This window comes from Columba livia, chromosome 6 (genome assembly GCF_036013475.1).
Source record: "Columba livia isolate bColLiv1 breed racing homer chromosome 6, bColLiv1.pat.W.v2, whole genome shotgun sequence".
Lineage (NCBI taxonomy): Eukaryota > Metazoa > Chordata > Aves > Columbiformes > Columbidae > Columba > Columba livia.
The window spans coordinates 28,372,346-28,390,793 of record NC_088607.1 but is presented as its reverse complement, the minus strand read 5'-3'; the positions used below and the strand labels follow the sequence as shown (position 1 = coordinate 28,390,793).

Genomic DNA, 18,448 nt, shown 5'->3' with positions numbered 1-18,448 from the left:
GGTGTCAGTGTCTTTTTATGGCCCACTTAAACTCTGAACTAGAAAACTTTATTTGCATTAATCCTCACCTAGCGACTGTCAATAATGTGATCTTTTCTTCTAATTGTTTATTACTAAAATAACAGGGCCATTGATAAAAGTTGTTTGCTATCTATCCCCTACAACTCCACAAAATTCCCCAAATGACAAAAAGGTGGGGGGGAGGGTGGAAGATGAGGGGGATTGGCTTTTGGATAAAAGCAGTTGTGTACACCTTTTGGTTATCCATTCATTCCATATACTTCACAAACTTCCATGTTCAAGTCAGAGTTGATTGTCTGATCATTTGTGCAGTCCATTGGAGAAGGATCTTCCTTTTCTATTCTGAATAACTGAGCCTGTGTCTGCAGAGCAAAAGAGGAAGGGATGAAAAATCATTACCCAACATACAATTACATCACCCCTTTGTTTGGGTGCCTTGGGATGGAAGACACTGTAAACGCATAAAATAACTGTAACTGAAAGCTGTGTGTATAAAATAGGATTGTAACAAGAATTCTACATGCTTTTGCCTCCACTTATGGATTGGAGGGTTTTTTCTATGTATTGCTTGGCAAGTTTTTCAAGACATGGATCTATTTGTGAGACAGAAAGCCAATGTTAGTGCTCCTCCCAAGTGTTTTAAAAGAGTTGGCAATAATTTTCAAATAATCAGAAAGTACACAAATAATTGGTCTGTCTTCTATTGCTAGCTGCTTTTTTTATTTTTTTTTTTTTTTTAACCTATCAAAAAGACATCAATAGTAAAGCAGAAAGCCTACATCCCTCTTCTGGAAGACTAGATTTAGGTTCAGCAATTAATATTTCAGCTCTTGCGAGTAGCTGCAGAAGTCTATGGTGGATAATACTCTTTTTGCCATAAAGTAAAGCCCAGCTGTGAATCGTGTTTGAACTAGTTAAGGCTAGAGGTAGTGCAGGTGTGCTGCAGAACTACAACAGCATTGGCTTCAGGTGTAGGGAGGGTGAGGAAGCCACAAAAAGAGGTTCTGGCCGTTGGAGTAACTTCAGTGTATCTTCATTTCTTCTTACTTGTGGGAGCTTTCTGCTGTTCTTATTCAGGTAAGGAAGCCTGAGTAAAAGCAACATAACTGTAGCATAATTTCTTAAGAGAAGCAAATTTGGCTCTTGTGTATTCCCTTCTGCAATCAAATTGCTATTTGGTAATTTAGGCTCAGTGTGAAGAAATAAGAAGGTTATCTACCATATGCAGCACAGAACAATAACAACAAAAATAATTCTGGAGAGTAGAGAAGCCTAAAGGTGTATCTAGGGGATACAAATGGAAGAGTGTAATTTGTACAATAACTTGAGTTTCCCATTTATACAAAACACAGATCTTATTTTCAGACTCCACTTCCTCTAGTACATTCACATATGTTTTCTTTCTTCCCTGGCAAAATAAGGTGTTTTCCAAAGAGAGAAATACCAGGGCAGGAGGCCACAGCTGCAGAAATAAGAACAGGGGGCAAAAAAAGAATACTTCTAGACTTAAAAACCTGATTTTTGCATTTTAAAGCACACATCCAACTAGAATTGGAAACAGAGTAGTTGTTAGCTCAGATACCTGTAATAGGATCTGAGACTCTGGGTCCAGCATAGAGTGGGCTTTGAAAGCTGCACTTTGTGTGCTGAGGCAATACTGTCAAAAGGGCTCTAGAGCTGGCTGTGTGGGAGGGCGGAGGAGGCTGATGCCACCAAGATCCCAAATGTGTATTGTCTCCTGACTATAGAGATTCAGCTCCTTGGAATCTCTTACAAGGACCAGTGTGAGAACTGACATTTTAACTTCTTGAAAAGCAGTTTGAAAGGAGCTGACTGGCACTTTAGCCACAAAATATCTGTAATGTACAATCATTCTGAGGCAGGGAGTGCACAGAAACTGTTGAGCTATTGCCTTTTCAATGCAATTTGTAGAAGGACAAAGCTGCTGACTTGTTACTGCTTACATGAAGAACAGTGAGAAAAATGAAGATGAGGAAATCAATCAAATAATTGTTACTAAAGGATGCTTGCATGTACTGCATGCAACTTGTATGCTGCACTACTCTGATTGTCAATAATTACTCTTGCATAAAATGAGATAAAACTGTGGTTGTTTAGTCTGAAAGTGCGAAGCAAGAAGTCCTGACTGCACATTAAGCACTCTGTGTGTCAGAAATATGCTCTGTGTTAGAATAACTAATATTTCACAAAATCAAGGGAATCGGAAATGTTTTGGAGTGTATGGCCGTTCCTGCTGATCTGCATCTCTGTTGTATTTGCCTTAGGACTGTACTGGTTGTGAGAAGACTCTTACAAGGTGTTTTCTTCTCTCTTTTCAAGTGTTTTAGTCATGGCTGTTCTCAGAGATATGACACTTAATTTAGTGGGTCAGTTGCCTGACCTTGTATGGCATTTGCTCTATTCTTCTGATACTATGAGAATGATGATTTTTAAATCTTATCATCCTCCACGTTAATTCATCTAGGCTAAAGAACAGATCTGTCTTCATCAAGTATCAGGCTAGTGTGTATTCCTCTAATTCTTTGGAGAACAAGTAGAAAACAAGTTTTTCTGATACAAAAAGTATCTTTTTGGAAGTGCCAACTTCCTTCCATACATTTTTCTGTTCTTGCTAGTGTTTCATGGGATTTGTTGCTGTCGTATTAACTTTATTTCTTTGGGAAACTGTGTGATAAGCAGTATCTATCCCAGTGTTGCAGACCTGCTTCTGCTCCACAGGGGTTTGAGTGTTATTTGCCACAGTACACTCCAATTTTATTTAATTCCCAAAATTTTCCTGTCCAAGCGAGTGATATCCACCTTACTGTAGCAAACTGAGCTACCTCCAGTTCTCTCATTTGCAATTAGTTCCTCTCTTGCCTATAGGGATTGGATCTGGAAGTCCCCGAGTCAGAAACATGAACTACTTTCTGAAAAAACTGATTATTTTCTAATCTAGTATATGCAGTTATTTGTGATGAAATAAGATCTGGTTTAGATCAGGAAAGTGGCTGCTATAGAGGTTTCTAGAAGGAATTTTCGTCTTGAAAGACACACAGAGTATTGCACATGGGCAAAGAATTCATTAGGACAAAGGCTCCTTCTCACGGGTAAATATTGGCTTGTGCCAGAATTAGTGCTCTAGGTTCAAAGAAACAAATTTGATTATTATAACATGGTGATTTCTAGTTGCTGTCTCTTCTTGACGGAAGTCAGCATTGATCTGGTTGAATGCCAACTGTGAGTACAGAAAAATACTATAGGAGCTTCTTACACCCTTACTGTAGCCTTCCAGTTATACCGCTCAATGACACAAAGCCACAGTTACCTGGCTGTGTCTCAAACACGTTAAATCCCATGTAACCAGCCCCACAACAAAACCTCAAATACTTGGCTCTGATATATGGTGTTATAATGAGGGTGGAGCTCAGTTCAGTAGCCAACTTAATGCATCTTAATGTTCTAACATGCTTTAGTTTCATATCTAGGACAAATGCTGCAGTAAAGTTTTATTTAAAGCAGGTCTGTTTTGCAAAATGAGTCTTGCATATAGAACAAAACACTCATTGTCACTTTACTGTTTAAACCTTTATTATTGCTTTTTTTTTTCCTGGTACAATGGGCTTTTATGTACCAAACAGCTGTGTTCATCATGTTTATTTAGAAGGCGTCCATTGTAGTGGAAAAAGTCTGGAGGACAAAAATCTTGGTGCAGTGCTAGACTACTCTGTGGGTGCTGGCAATTTTTTTTTCTGTCCAGTTCCTTTGGTCAGCATGCAAGTCACATACACAGGCACTGCCATGCAGACTTGCAAACCCTGTATAATAGCGACTTCTCACAAGTGCTGTCTCTTATTCCAAGCGCCCTTCTCCAGAATTTTTCAATTGCAAGGCACCATACAGGACACGAGACTATTTTACACCCTATGATCCTATCACTTCTCCATTTGTTGCTATTTTGGCCCCTTATTAGGTCACTTTCCAAATATTGCGTACAGCTATGTGTCAATCATTGTCACAGCTCAGCTCTAGCCTAAGCCAACCCAGGACAAAACTGGGAGGAAGAAAAAAATACTAACCAAAGCAAGCACTGTGCAGAAAACAGTCAACAGTTTAACTGTGGAAAGCTATGTGTAGTTCCAAAGATAGCATAAGCCCACTTGATGCAAAAGCAGCATATGGTGCTAACGCTCCCCAAAATAATTTTACGCAGTTGAAATACTTAGTGTATACCCAATGGCACCCGCAAATAAACACATTAGAATCTCAAGAATTAAGAGCATGATGCTGTAGGAAACTCTTGGGTGGCCCCTGCCAAAAAAGCAGTCTAGTTTTTGGAAAGAACGGAGCATCTAACATATTGACGGAACTCTTTTTGAGCAACAGTATCTCTAACACCTTCTAAACCTTTGAATGAAAGCTGCTGTAGAAGCAGGCAGCGTTGGCCTGTGGAAATGAAGGGCTCTCTGCTTTCTTTGGGGTGTATCCAGGAAGTCGGATTCACTCCCATGCCATATGAGATGGCTGTGTCCCTGTCCCTCTTTTCAGGTTACTCTGTATTGACGTAGAGATCAGGTAAAGATTGGAAACACAGAAGTGTCTCCCTCAGCCACATAGTCAATGCTATTGTCACAGGCTGGAAAATGAACTGGAACGAACAAACATACTTCACCTTTCAAAAATATTAAAATATCTGCATAGAATGAAATGGCTCCTTATTTCCTGAGCGCTGAATGCCCTAGGCTTTCTACAGAGCTGGCATTCTCAGTTGTTGTCATTCATGTGGCTCAGGAAACTGTAATGAGGTTAAAAATAGTAAAAAAAAAAAAGTTGCGGCCATGCAGCTTATAGATGATAGGAATCCATGCAGAAATGCAGCTAAGGTGACTGCTGGGATCCAAAAGCAGCATGGCTGGGGAGGCTGTGAAGGGGCTGATGGCTCTGAACTGGGGCTGGGCAAGGCCTGGCTAACAGGGAAATTATGTTCCAGAAGAAAGGAGAAAACAGTTTGGGGGGGAAAAAATTGAAAGAAATGTGAGCCAAGTGGAAAGGGAGAGTGTGTGACAAAAGGATTAGCCCCTGTTTGCAACCAGTACCGTGGATGCAGAAAACCAACTTGGGGGGAACTTTAAGGAAAAGTAAACTGTTTCTCAGAGACTGTTTCAAAGGCTTCCTGGTTGTAGCCTCCATTTACTTGTTTCTTCCTTTTTTTCCCAGGAAGAGAAAGGACCCGTTGTGGGCAGAATGCATCCCAACTTGAACAAACACGGACCTGAACGCAGTCCCAGTCTGGAGGAAGTCCAAACCCCTGGAGTCTTGTCGCTACCTGGGCACCATGAAGCTTGTAAGCCAAGCAGAAAGGGGCAAAATCTACAATTTGTAACCAACAGGTAGGTGGCTGGAAGTTTAAATTACACTGCCTGTTAGTGTTTTTGCAAAATCAATGTGCTTGTTAAGTCTGTGTATTTTTAAACTAGGTATGTTTTGCTGTGCTTAATAAAGCTGGGTAGATCAGATTGAATGGATCTGGAAATAGACACTGTTTTTGAAGTATATATTTTGAGACTGGATGTGTTTTGTGAAATTCTTAATAAGAAAGAGTTTCTAACTAAGGAAAAAAAGGATGTGTATATAAAACTCCAGCTCTTAACTATTAAGAGCTATAACACCATAATAGTTAGGGAATTTGATGTGGTTTTAACAACCTCATATCTTTGGTGAATAAACAGAAACATGTATTTTGGCTGAGAGTACTTTCTAGACCTATGCTTTAACTTAAATGGTGCTGGGAGGGCTCTGAAATGTCATTCTGTGGGAACTGCTAGAGCTGGTCAACTGCATAGCTCATCTAACCCTCATCAAATGGAGCCATTGTTGAATGTCTGTGGCAAGAGCTGCGTAGTGTGGAGTAATGACGCTGTTGGATCTTTTCTGGAGAGGCTGTGAGCGAGGTGCCACCTTGCAGTATCTCCATGCATGTGAAGTCCCTCCAATGCAGAACTGCTTGACCTCAACAACTTCCTGTGACAGGGAGTTCCACAGTGAATTGTCTTTGCATACCCTGGTTTTTTAGCTTCCTTCCCTTTGGTTTCATTTAGTCTCGTTCTTGAGTTATGAAATGTGCACAAAACTTTTTTCACTCTGTTTTTGTCACGTTCCTGTTATATCTCTCCCTTTCAAATAATGTCAGCCTCTGATCTCTCTTAAACTATATATATTCTTTACGTTGACTTTTTTAAGTCTCAAAAAGGTGGGGTAGGGGGATTTTTGCATGTTATTACGGTTGTAGCACTTTCTGTGTGTCCCCCTCCTCGTACGCCGGCACCGTCCCGGCAGCGCAAGGGAAATCGGTGTAACCATTTACCAGACTGTCAACACGGGCGGCGGGGGGAGGCGGCGGCGGGGGCAGCTTCGCCAATGCCGCCCGGGCGGCGGCGCCTCGCCCCGGCGGCCCGTTAGCGGGACGGGCGCCGCCGCCAGCGCCGAGGGGCCGGAGGAGCGAGGCAGCGCGCTCCGGCGGGGCGGAAAGGGGCCGGGGAACGAACCTGCGCCGCCGGCCGAGCCTCCCCAGCCGTGCGGGGCGCGGAGCGGGGCTGCCCCGTCCCGCCGGCGGGCTCGGTCCTGGCTCGGAGGGTGGGGGGAAGCTGCCCAGGCATCATGGCGGTTGCGGCCCGGGGGGGCTGGGGGCTGCGCGCCGGGCGGCGGCGGTGGTGGTGCGGACTCACCTCGCTCCGCTGGAGCTGGAAGAAGCTGTTGAGATAGCTGGAGCTGAGCGAGGACCCCAGCTCCGGGGTGCTCTTCGTGTAGCCGAGGTCGGGGTGCTGGGACGAGGAGGGTTCGGGTCTGAAGGCATCGAAGGCGCTGGCCTGGTGCGTGTCTTGCAGAGAGAGATAGACCCAGTTGAGGAGCTGGGCGGGCTGGTAGACGGACGCGGCGCTGGTGTCGATGGCTGACAACAAGCTCATCTTTCCCCACGGGCTCTACCGGCGGCGGCTTTCCCCGCGGTGCCGCTCCCCCTCCCCGCGCTCCGAACGGCGCCGCTCTCTCGTCCCTGCCCGGGGTGCTTCCCCCTCGCCGCCCGGAGGAGAGGCCGGGGGCTCGCTGCCCCTAAGGCCGGCGGCGCCCGCCCAGCCCCAGCGCTCCGCGCAGCACGGGCATCGCTGCCGCCGCCCGCGGGCTCCGCAGGAAACTTTCTGCGCTCTCCCGCCCGGCCGGTGCCTGCCCCGCTATCTGTCTTTATTCCCACTCCCGCAGGCAGCGGCGGGGAGGGGCTGCCGGCGCTCCGGCAGCGGCGCCGCGCCCCCATAGGCCTCTTGCCCGCCGCGGGGGTGCGGGGGGCGGGCGGTGGCCGCGCTGCTGGATGCAGGGGCGTCCCGGCGCCGCTCCGCCCCCGGCCCTGCCCGGCTGCGTGTGTGTCTCTGTATATCTATTATATGTGTGTATGTGTGTGCGTGTACCGGCGGAGGTCCCTGGGCCGCTGGCCGGGGGTGTCCCCGGGCTGCTGGCGACTTGCCCGCCTGGTTTGCGCCGGCTCGCTTGCTTGCTCCCCGGCCTTCCTTTTCCTCCTTCCTGAAGGTTTTTACACGCAACACACGCGAAGCCTTCCCGAAGGCTGCTCGCCGGGCTGTTTCGGGGTTGTTTTTAACTCTGCAAGTTTTGCTTGGTGACTCGTCAGCCCGCCCTCCCTTTTCACTCTCATTTCTATTTCTTGTCGATGCTAGGAGCTCATAGTAACCTGAGGTTCCTTCTCATTGAATCTCTGTCAAAGCTCCAGGTTTACAAAGGCTTACTCGGTGATGGAGGTTGTGCCAAGCCTTGCAGAGTCAGGGTTTCCCAAATAAGGCAGGCAAGCGGGCGATGTTCCCTTTGAAATCCATCTAGGTAGCCCTGGCGCAGGCTCTCGGGGAGCCTGGCTGCAGTGGGATACACTGGAGTTAAAGCTAAGTAGGCCTTTTAAGGAGTTAGTAGCACAAAAGAGGATGATGAATGATTCTCCTTTTAGGAAGGAGCCTGAGTGGGTAAGCTGGTAATTACAGTTCATAAACTCTTCACCACTGCCTTCCCTGCGATGAGTGGAGCAGGGCAGCTATTTCTCACTTTGGTACAAACATCTGTAGCAATCAAACTAGGAGTTTTCTTTTTAAAACCAAAGGAACTCCCAGGAGGTAACTTGAAGCAAAGCTCCTTGTTTTCTTTCCTGAGTGACAGGAGGATAGAAATTTATGTGTCTTCCCAGTGTGGTCTTGGGGGTGGGTGGGGGGGAAAGCCTTCCTTACTTAGATAACAGAAAAAATCTGACCTTTGAAACATCAAAGTTGTCATCTAGGTTTGCCATAATGAGCCATATGTCTGCTAAGATTGAAGAAAAATTGCTGTTCTGAAAAGGCATGGTGACAACCAATAGAAAATGCAGGTCAGCATATGCACAGCAGAAAACACTATTAAATTGTCAACTGCAAACACCAAAGATGGATGTGTTTCACTTTTGAGAGCATGTAGTTAAGGCAGTGCAGCTATCTGCTTGCAGGAGTTTAAGTGAAGGTGAAGATTGTAACTTTGCAGAACTGTAAGGTGAGGTAAAGTTTGGAACAGCTGAATCAAACTCATCTCCTTCAGTGGTGCTAATACATCTTTTTTTAATGACAAAGTCCTTGCAGCGTGAATGCAGTTTTATAAACTGTCTTGGTCTACAAGCCTTTTAGAGCAAATCTAAATGTGTACATATGAGAGGGCACAACCTAGCCAGTGTAAAAAGTCTCTAGCTCTGTAACTGTTCACAGCATAGATCATAATAACAGAGAATTAAATCAAATTGCATCCCAAACTCAAACAATTGTATAATGTTTTAAAGAAGCAAAAAAATATGAATGAGGTTTAGTGACTCAATTAATTTTGGAGGAGGAAGAGGATGATTTTCCAGGATTTGCTGGTAAATGGAAGAAGAACAAGATATACAGATCACATCGGACAAACTTGCCCTTCTGGCAGATGGTGATAGTTAAGTCAGGGTGTGGTAGAAAGTCTATGAGGAGGAACTAGGCTGAAGCTGCTTGTTTTGTTGTTGTGGAGTTTGTTTTTTGTAGGCATGTGAATTTCTTCCTTAACAATAATTTCTGTTCTTATCACTTCCCTCTTTCACTTGATAAATTTAAAACAAAATACATGTATTTTTCTTTGACAGGTACACTGTTCATTCTGTTTAGTAGCATGCTGAAGCAAATGGTAGTCTTGAACAAGCAGAGAAGATAACAGGGTTCTTATAGTGAGGGAGGTCAGACCTTAGAGTGGCTGAGGTGATACAATGCTTTGGACCAAGTGTGTTTGGTATATTTTGATTATTTTTTTTTCCAAACTGAATATAGCCCTCACTGTGATCGGTGGGTTGGTTTGATTGCTTCATCTGGGCAACACAGTTCAGACCGCGGCAGGGCGAGGGCAGGCAGAGCTGGAGCGCACTGGTGACAGCAGCTGCTCTCAGAGGCGCAGCAGCCCCAGTGTGTCGAGGACAACATGCTTCCCACCAGATGCATTTGAATGTTGAAAGGTTTCGGCTGGAACATCCCCTTGATAGTAGCCCTGGTGGCAGCTAGTAACCACACAGAGAAATGAGTGAACTGAAGAGGTGCTTTATTTAGCATATCAAGAAATGGAAAAGGCCGCCTATGCCTCAGCTATGAATAGCTTAACTAAAGATGACCCTCACTTCGAGATTCAGTTGTCATCTTGGTCTTCTGCTGTAGTTTCTGCTGGAAAGCAGTTTCTCTCCCTTTCTGGCCTTAATGCTGCTCTTTGTTTAGCAAAATGCTGCTGCCACATTTGCTACAGTCCAGTTTATGCTCAAGATAGTGTTTCGTTTTGGTTTTGTTACGTTTTGTTTGTTTTTTTGTTTTTTTTTTTTTTTTTAATAGTAAACCCTCTTTCTTCATCTCTAGAAGCTGTAGATTAGCGGGGAGAAGGTTGGTACAAACGGTCTTTTTAGCAGGTATGTCACAGTAGAGGAAAAAAGTTGTGAAAGGCAATTGCATCTGCTGTCCTCTGAAATATTTGAGGCAAAACTGTTCAATGAAACATCCAATGGCTGCACGATGTCTTCAGCATGTGCACTGTTCCTATTGATTATGTCAAGGTAGGGTATGAGTGACATCAACTATATAGATTATGCATCAGCCTTATGGTGCTAAAACAGTTGGTTTTTTATCATCCTGATTTTATTCATGAATAGTGCTAAGAAGTGAAGAAAAAACAACTGGAACTGTAACATGAAACTTGAAATAATCCGAAGGGCTTAAGTGGCTTGAAAATAGAAGCCTTGAAACAGTTCAAAGGCAAACACAGAGAGAGGATCCAGCATCTTCAGACCTGTTCCCTAAGTAGTAGGTGACCATGTAATTTATTCAAAATTACTCTATAACTGCTCACTCAACCTGTCCCCTTAGTGAGCTGGGCCTCTTCCAGCTGCTCTCTTCCCAAGGCATCTCTGCACGAGTGAGGAACATGATTTTCCACTTCTGGCCAGGACTTGTTGTTTCCTAATCTAATGTAGTTATGTTCCTGCTTTCAATGTTCATAACTTTAGATGATGTCAGCCTTACACTGTGTGACTTTTTTTTACTTTAATGTACTCCATATTTTAAAAATGAATATGCCTTAATAGCAAATATCCTGGATTCTCAAACTTCAAAAGGTGTCTTGATCCGAACTGCTGTCTTCTCAGTCTACTTGTGGATTAGATAGGACTCTGAAAGGAAAACAGAATGAACACCCCAAACTGCCAATAAGACTAGAGAAACCAGGTAACTTGAACCCACCACTGTATTCTCTGGATTCTGTAATGGGGATATACATAATATAAGACGCTATTCAGCTACAGTGTAGCTGGAATATTCCAAGTAAATGTTTTTCATATGCTGCAGCAGAGATTCTTATCTTATTATGAAATAATTTAGCTATGTGATGGAAACAGTGTGTAAGCGCTCTTCAAATTATGAGAAGCTATTTCAGCAGAGTCGTAAACTGTAAAAGTACATCTGCATGTGGCATTTCTGAGTTCTAGACATTACAGCCATTTGTGTTTGCTATATAGGTACAAAAGTTCTGCTGCCAGCAATGAAACATAATGTAAACCACTTTGTGAAAATGGGTCTAGGAAATGCATGTGCTTGGGTATGTCATACCATGTATTTTTGCAGCTATCTAAAGGCTCATCTTCAGCCTAGTGCTTGGGTAAAAAAATCAGAATTCCAGTTTTCTTCCTCTAAGCAGAAGTGATTTATAGCTACCCTTCCTTCCCTGGCTTCAATGTAGTAAGATCTGGAAATGGAAGAATATGAATTTGTAGTTCATTCATATGTACAATTTTGATAAATATATACTATTTGTGATAATGACTTGCTGCGAGTTGCGTGTCCAGCACAATTCCTACAGGACTGTCTCAGACCACCAAATGGGTAACTGGTGTATCAGATTCTTCTGGAGCACACAGGTTTTGCACCTGGCTGGTTTATGATTTCAAGTCTTGGAGCCTCCATCCTTGCTCTGTGTTGTCAGTGCGTTACTGAGTAATTGCATGAAAGATGCCGTGGCCATGAGTAGTTGTGTGAGAAGTACTGGTTTGATTTTGTGGGTTGTGTGGTTTTCTTTGGTTTGGTTTGTTTTTTTTTTTTTTGTGTGTGTGTGTGGTTTTTTTTGTTGCTGTTGTTGTTTTTGTTGTTGTGGTGGTTTGTTGGTTGTTTTTTTCATCATTTTGCAGAGCTTCCCACAGACTCTTCAGCAGCAGCACAGGCTTCTGAAGTGTTCTGTTCATTTCATTTCTAAAAGGCAGTAGCTTCTTGTCTCTAGTACTGACCTAAAAGTACAGCATCCCTGTCCAGAAACAGTAGCTGAGGCATCTTATCACTTTTGCTTAGCCCGCCTTAGCTCTTGTCTCTTGTTTGATGCAGGGATCCAAGCGCGGGAGCCCAAGGCAGCGAGCAGAGCAGAGCAGGGCAGAACTGGCGCAGGGGCAGCCCGGCTGCCTCCCCTGCAGGCGTCTGCCCTGGAGCTGCTGCTGGTGCTGCCTCTACCAGCCAGAGAAATGCAGGTGGGGGGGGGGGCAGTCTGGAGAGTTCCTGTCACCTGGGAATCCCCCTGACTCATCTTATGCCGTGGGAGACCCTTTACTGAGGGCATTTCTTAAATGTCCTCAGTGCTTTCTGACTGGCTACCAAATGAAGAAGATACGTACTGCCTATGGAGCCCCTTAAAGACATAGGTGTTAAAGAATGCAATAAAAATACTACAACAGCTGCCTAAGGAGGGAAAGTGTGACTCTTCTTTTCTTCTTTTCTTTTTTTTTTTTCTTTTTTTTTTTTTTTTTTTAAATGTGTGGACTGTTTCATTTGTACCTTTTTGTGTGTGCCCTTACTGTGTATCATGTCTCTGCCCATCTACTTCTCTCATTAAATACATGGTACAGCAAGCTCCAGGAGCCAGATATGGTGCCTAATTGCTTGCCATTTCTTCTCTGTGCTCTCCTGGGAGCTCCACCAGATTCTTTCTTCCAAGAAATATAAGGTTGGAGTTTCCTGAGGTAGAACAAGGCTTCAATAAAGTAAGACTTAGAGCCATTGCAGGAAGGAGAAGAGAATGATGGAGATAAAGAAATGAAATGATGATTGGTGGATGGCACAGGCCATAGTAGTTAATAGGAGATGAAGGACATGAGAGGGGACTAGTAGGACCTATGAACAGAGTGGTTGTGGTGGGACTGGAAGCTGGGATTGTAGCTACAGTTAGCTTTTGGTAATGGGTTATTTGACTGCTTTTTGTGGAAGTGTTGATTGTTCTTAAGTCAGCTTGGGTCTGAAAGCAGCGTTTTATCCATCGTGTGGGAATCTGCTTGCATGGCAGTTGTCACAGAGAATATCGCTACTGCCTGCTTTAACATTGCATCTCGCTAATTTCTACTTAATGCTTTCTTTACATATCTGTGTATTTGCTTTTTCTGTTTTAAACCCCCTTTCCGTTAGGCTGGATAACAGAATGATTATTTATTTGTTCACAAGTACATGGACCTTACCCATTCTGAGCTGCCATGTCAATTCCAGAGCTGGCATTTCTCTTAATTAGCACTAACCCTGTTGCAGGAAAGCTTGCTTCCTGGTTACTTTTGTTGACATGTTATTTATATTAGAATTGGAAACTCTTTAGGAAGGTTTTAGGCAGTTCTTTACATGAAAGGAATTAACTGCAGATGCCCGAAGACAAAGAGATTTTTATTTTCATGTCCTGAAACTTGGACCTCTGTCTCACATGAGGGCTCAATGATTGCCTCCGTCAGCACACCTCACATGCCTATGAAATTCTCCAGGATCATATAGAACTTGACTTGCGTATCATCTGGTTTTGAGTTGTCTAATTCAGGTAATGGGGTGACAATAAGTACCGATCCATTTAGAGCTCTGGACACAAAGAAGCTGTCGCTTAGTATCATCCCATCAGGGACCTAAAAGTCATCAGCTTTTATAACAGATACGTGGTGTACAGGTTTTGGATCAGATTTACCTCAGTTCTAGTGTATGGTTTTATGGGAACAATGATATTGATGTGGGTATAAAATATGGACTAAGCTACTTTAGTAAAAAAAAATTTCCATATATGTACATTTATCAATTTTAGATAAAAATCGTGGTGATATTACCTAAGCCAGCACTGCTCCTGGAACAATAAAACCCTTACTTAAAATCATTAAAATCTACTCTCTTCCTTTGTAAGCCAGGCTGTTTTTTCACCTCAATTAATGCAATTGGCAAACATTTTTCTCTCTTTCTCACATATAAGTATTGTTAGTAAAAGCACTGTTGTCCATTCTCCATGTACAATAGTCCAATCGTTCACCAAGAAAAAGATTTGAAGGTAAAAAAGTGCTATTCCAAGGCCTGTGTAAAACCAGAGTTCTTGGTATAGGGTTGCTTGTCCCTGATCAAATTCACATTCACATTAGCCCTGTTTAATTCAACCATCAAGAACATCAACTTCTAACAAGACATGTTTTCTTTGTTTCTTCAAAACAACCCTAAATGAGAAAGATGAAGTGATAGTGGAGATTACAGTAAATAAATGAACGAGAATGGTATAGGTACTCGTGCTTTAAGGGAAAATATATGCCACTCTTTGGTGTAAAACTGCAATATTTTGAGCAATACCATTCTTCTGGAAATTTTTCTTCCTGGCTAACCTCTCTGTGTTGGTCTAAACACTACTGCAGACCCATACAGTGAGCCTTCCAAGGCTGGTAACAGACCGCACATATGGACATGACCTGTTTCCATTCAGTGAGGCAAGTAGCTTCTTCTCATATAAAGGGCTGAACAAGCCTACTAGTGTGTCTATCTTAAACATAGCTGTTAATTTGAAGGTGTTAACATGTACCACCTGGTTCTGTGAGGACAGGATTAGCCAAGGGTATCATTAACATTAATAACCTGTTGAATGAAAAGTAAAAATGAAACCTGAGGAAGTCTGCAGGGCTGTAATTGCTCCAAAATTAACTTTCCAGCGTTTCCACCTTATGGAATGTTATATTTACTAGGAAATGTGAAGAGCCAATGAACAGATGATATATGTTTCTGATGAAGTAGTGAAAAAAGTGTGGAGTTTATTTTCCCACTTTTAATATTGATTGCACCTTTTTTCTTTCACTTGTCTCAGCCCAAGCTGTAGGTCAGGGGCAGCTACAGAGCCTGTATGTAGCTACAGAAACACATTCTCCTGCTGACATGTGTCCACCTCGCTGTTTCTGCCACAATATCCTTGCCACTGTAAACCTCTGAGTGAAAAACACTCATCCCCATCAACGCTGTCAGAGACACTCTTCAGAAGTACGTCAAAACCAAATTGCTGAGTAAATAAGGACATTGAGAAATAAATGGATGTCCCAGTATAATTCTAATGCTCACCTTACAAATACAGCAAAAGGTCCTGCAAGTATCTACATGGGGAAAACATAAAGGACAAGTATAGAAAAAGTCACAGTTTAAATCTTCTTGTGGTGGCTTTCCTCTACGCTTGTTGCCTTTTATATCTCCAGGTAGAACATCTTTCAGGAAAGTGGCTTCAGCTCACCATCAGAAATACCATACTGGTGATGTCAAAGGTACTGCGCGTTGCTGCTTTGCTAATGGCACAGTTATGTGTTGTGTTCACCAAAAATACTTTTCCATCCATGAGCAAAGATTTTAACAAATGAATGCTACAGCAGAACTTTATTCAGCACATATTTATCCAGTTCTAGGGAGAAATGTAATGGTACTTCAGCAAACTGTACTATTTGTATTAAATATTTCTACTTAGTGAAAATCCTCATACAAAATACTCTGTCTTCATTGACAATATTTGCCACAGAAAAGCCTAAATTAAACTACAAAATTTTGAGTCTCTAGGTCCCCCAAACCAGCTAGATTTTCCAAAAAGCAAAAACATTGATGTTTTAGTTAGTATTGGTTTATTAATTGAAGTGGGTGGAATTATGCAATTGGTTTACTACGTCTTCTGGTGCAAATTAAATTATTGAGCCTTCTCTCTGTATCTGTAGCTTGTTTTTACATAGTCGCTAATGTATTTTGAATGAAGAGCATGGTGAGTGGGAGTTTAACTGCTATTAAATAGTCTGCATTCATCTCCCTTTTTTGGGTTCAGAGAAAATGAGAATTAAATTTTTAAAAAGCCTAAAATGTTAGAAAATGGTTATTTTCTACTGTTTTAAGAATTAGAATGCTGTCAAGCACAGATTACTTCTGAAGAAACAGACGTAAATTCTTTATTTTCTGATCTGAAATCAAGGGTGCCGGGTGTTGTCCCTTGTTAGTAAGAACCAGAGGGATCCAGAATAATCGTAAGTTCTGTAGAAAAAACTTTGTGTTCTGCTTCATTGCTGGCGTAATGTTAGTACATTACATACATGCTAGTAATTCTGCCTCTGGTGTAAGCACATGTATTTTGACTATATTTACATCAAAATACAGCAAAGTGGGGGTGACACATGGCAACATCCAGACTGAGGCACAGCACAAGATGGGCTCATGCTTTTCGGTCAGAATTTTTTTCTAGGTCATGAGTGACTTGAATGAAGATGTCAGTATCCTGCATCTGTTACCCTATCTTGCCAGATGTATTGAGGTGAGACAAGAGGATTTGTGGCGCTAGAAAAACAAACAAAACCAAAACAAACAACAAACAAACAAACCAAACCAAAACCACTTATCTGCATTGTGTTTTCCTGTGTGTCAGCAGAAAACTATCAGGCATCCTTTGGCAAACAGAGTGCTAACAGAAAGTTTCACTTGGCCTAAATTTACCTGTATTTAGTAAAGAATATAAAAATATATTAGAAATAGTATCCTTTGTTTAATTTCTTTTGAACCTTTCCCCTTGATGAACTGAAAATATGACTGTGCTGCAAATATTGCCAAAATTATGATTCTCTTAAAAATCTTTTGAGAAGAACTGACAGTGACAACTAATATCCCCAGTAAAATGTTGTGGTTTGGCTTTGATTTGTGGTTAACTGTGGCTGGGGTGTCAGCTGGAGGTGCAACTTACAGAAGTACTTCCAAAATAATAATTCATTTTCAGTTTAGCTGGACAGTTTGAACTGGGTTCAGATTTGGTTCAATTCTCTATTTTAAAAACACCTTTATCTTGTACTGTTTCTTCACTTCAAAGATTCTCTTGTTCTCTCCACCATTGTAGTTATGTGACTATAATTCTTTCATAGAGAATGGCTCTAGAAGGCCAATAAATAAATAATTCATGGTATACCCCCTAAAGATCTGTTTTTTGGATAGCTTGAAGACTGTATGTTAGCAGGGGGCTTGGGTTACATTGGGAAAACTTTAACAGTCACACTTTTAACATGAATAATTGCTTTTGATCATAATAGCAGGCAGTCTGCAAGGACTAATAAATTCCACTGAGAAACTCAGAGATGTAGCTTAGTCTCCTTGGAATATATAATGCATTTTTAATCGGACTATTATGGCTCCATGGTACCTGCATATTCCACTGAAAGCTTGAAAACCATTCACTTATAACTTAGTAGAAATTTAAAGAGTCATATATCCTGCCTGGGTTTCTTAAATTTCTGGTTTTGGCTTGTAGTAATTCCCAGAGATTACGGAAAAGGCCTCATTCTTTTCAACCTGCTACTCTAAGCATCCACTTTCCCTTACTTAAATCTTCCTTATCAGTAAACTCACGGTTCCCTTTCTTGGTCTGTAATGGTTTGAGTGTTTATTGTTTTGACAGCCTATTTGGGGAAGTAACAGTCCAACCGGCTGTTGGGTGGCACGTGGGGCTGTATCTGCACTAGTGAGTACTGTGGCCTGATAGCAGTTATTGTTTTAAAGGAGGATCAATGGACCTGGCATCCACACTCTACTTGTTTCAGGATTTTTCTCCTTAGGGCAAGATCTAGTCTCGCCATCTAGACCAAATGCCCATCAGCAGCCAGAGAACGTTTTCAGCATGGATTTGTGTTTAGAGCATGCTCTGAAATGTGAATAAAAACAGGGTGAAGGAGAACAGCTGCAAGATTTATGACAGGAGCATGCTTCTGGACTAAAATGTTGACATAGATGTTTTCTAGGTGAGCCTGAGAGCACAGAGCATGAGCTGGACTGTTCCTCTGCCTTTCCTCCTTGCTCTTGAGAGAAGATGAAGGATACTTCTATTTCTTCTATGCTGGTCCTGGGACTGAAGGCAAATTCCTGCCTTTCCCACTGCGACCCATATACAATGGACTATAGCAGTTCTCCCTCTAGTGTGTGGTTGGTTGTTTTGGTGTTGTGATGTTGTTGGGCTTTGTTTGGTTGGTTTTTTTTTTCTTCCCACTTTTATGGATTTTCATGCTTTCTCTTCTGCAGAGGCATAAAAGAAGGGTCTCAGCTGAGCATTGCTGTTAGCTGGGATTTCAAAATGCTAAGATGTCCCTTCTGTGTTTTTTTGGAGGGCACAGAATATGAATGCTTGCCATACTGGCATTTCAGCAATTGCAAAATGTTTTCATGCTTTGATACCCTGAATAGTTTGTCTTCGGTCATACTTTTATGTTGTTGTGCGGGTTTTTGGTGATTTTTTGTTTGTTTGTTTGGGGTTTTTTGTATTTTGTTTTTGTTTCCATTGTGTAGCCTATTTATCCTTTCAGTGAGGCTTCCAGAAGGATTGATAGCAGGACTAGTGGCCCAATGTAGTACTAATGGTCACTTATTTGCTTGGAATGGAATCAAAACTATGTATTATTTGACACGGGACACTAAGCAGCCATCAAGTCAGGATTTTATCAGTGGCACGGGTCAAGTTTCAATCAGCAAGGGAAAAAGAAAATGTCCCTATGTCATTTTCTTCAGGCTCTAAAAATAATGTTTTTCTCTAATGATCCTCAGCTGAGTAG

The 18,448-nt window shown here is 42.4% G+C and overlaps 2 protein-coding genes across 3 annotated transcripts in view; one reads left to right on the top strand and one right to left on the bottom strand.

Annotated features, from left to right (window-relative positions):
* ZCCHC24 (zinc finger CCHC-type containing 24) overlaps positions 1–7,314 on the bottom strand; it is a 114,686-nt gene extending 107,372 nt beyond the window's left edge. The window contains exon 1 of the mRNA XM_065067740.1: positions 6,747–7,314. Coding sequence (XP_064923812.1) covers positions 6,747–6,986 — 240 coding nt within the window. The 5' untranslated portion in view covers positions 6,987–7,314. The remainder of the gene's footprint in view (positions 1–6,746) is intronic.
* Positions 1–18,448, top strand: part of ANXA11 (annexin A11) — a 78,363-nt gene that overhangs the window by 6,046 nt on the left and 53,869 nt on the right. For both annotated transcript variants that reach the window (XM_065067734.1, XM_065067733.1), the window contains exon 2: positions 5,239–5,411. The gene's annotated coding sequence lies outside the window, so the exon portion shown is untranslated. The remainder of the gene's footprint in view (positions 1–5,238; positions 5,412–18,448) is intronic.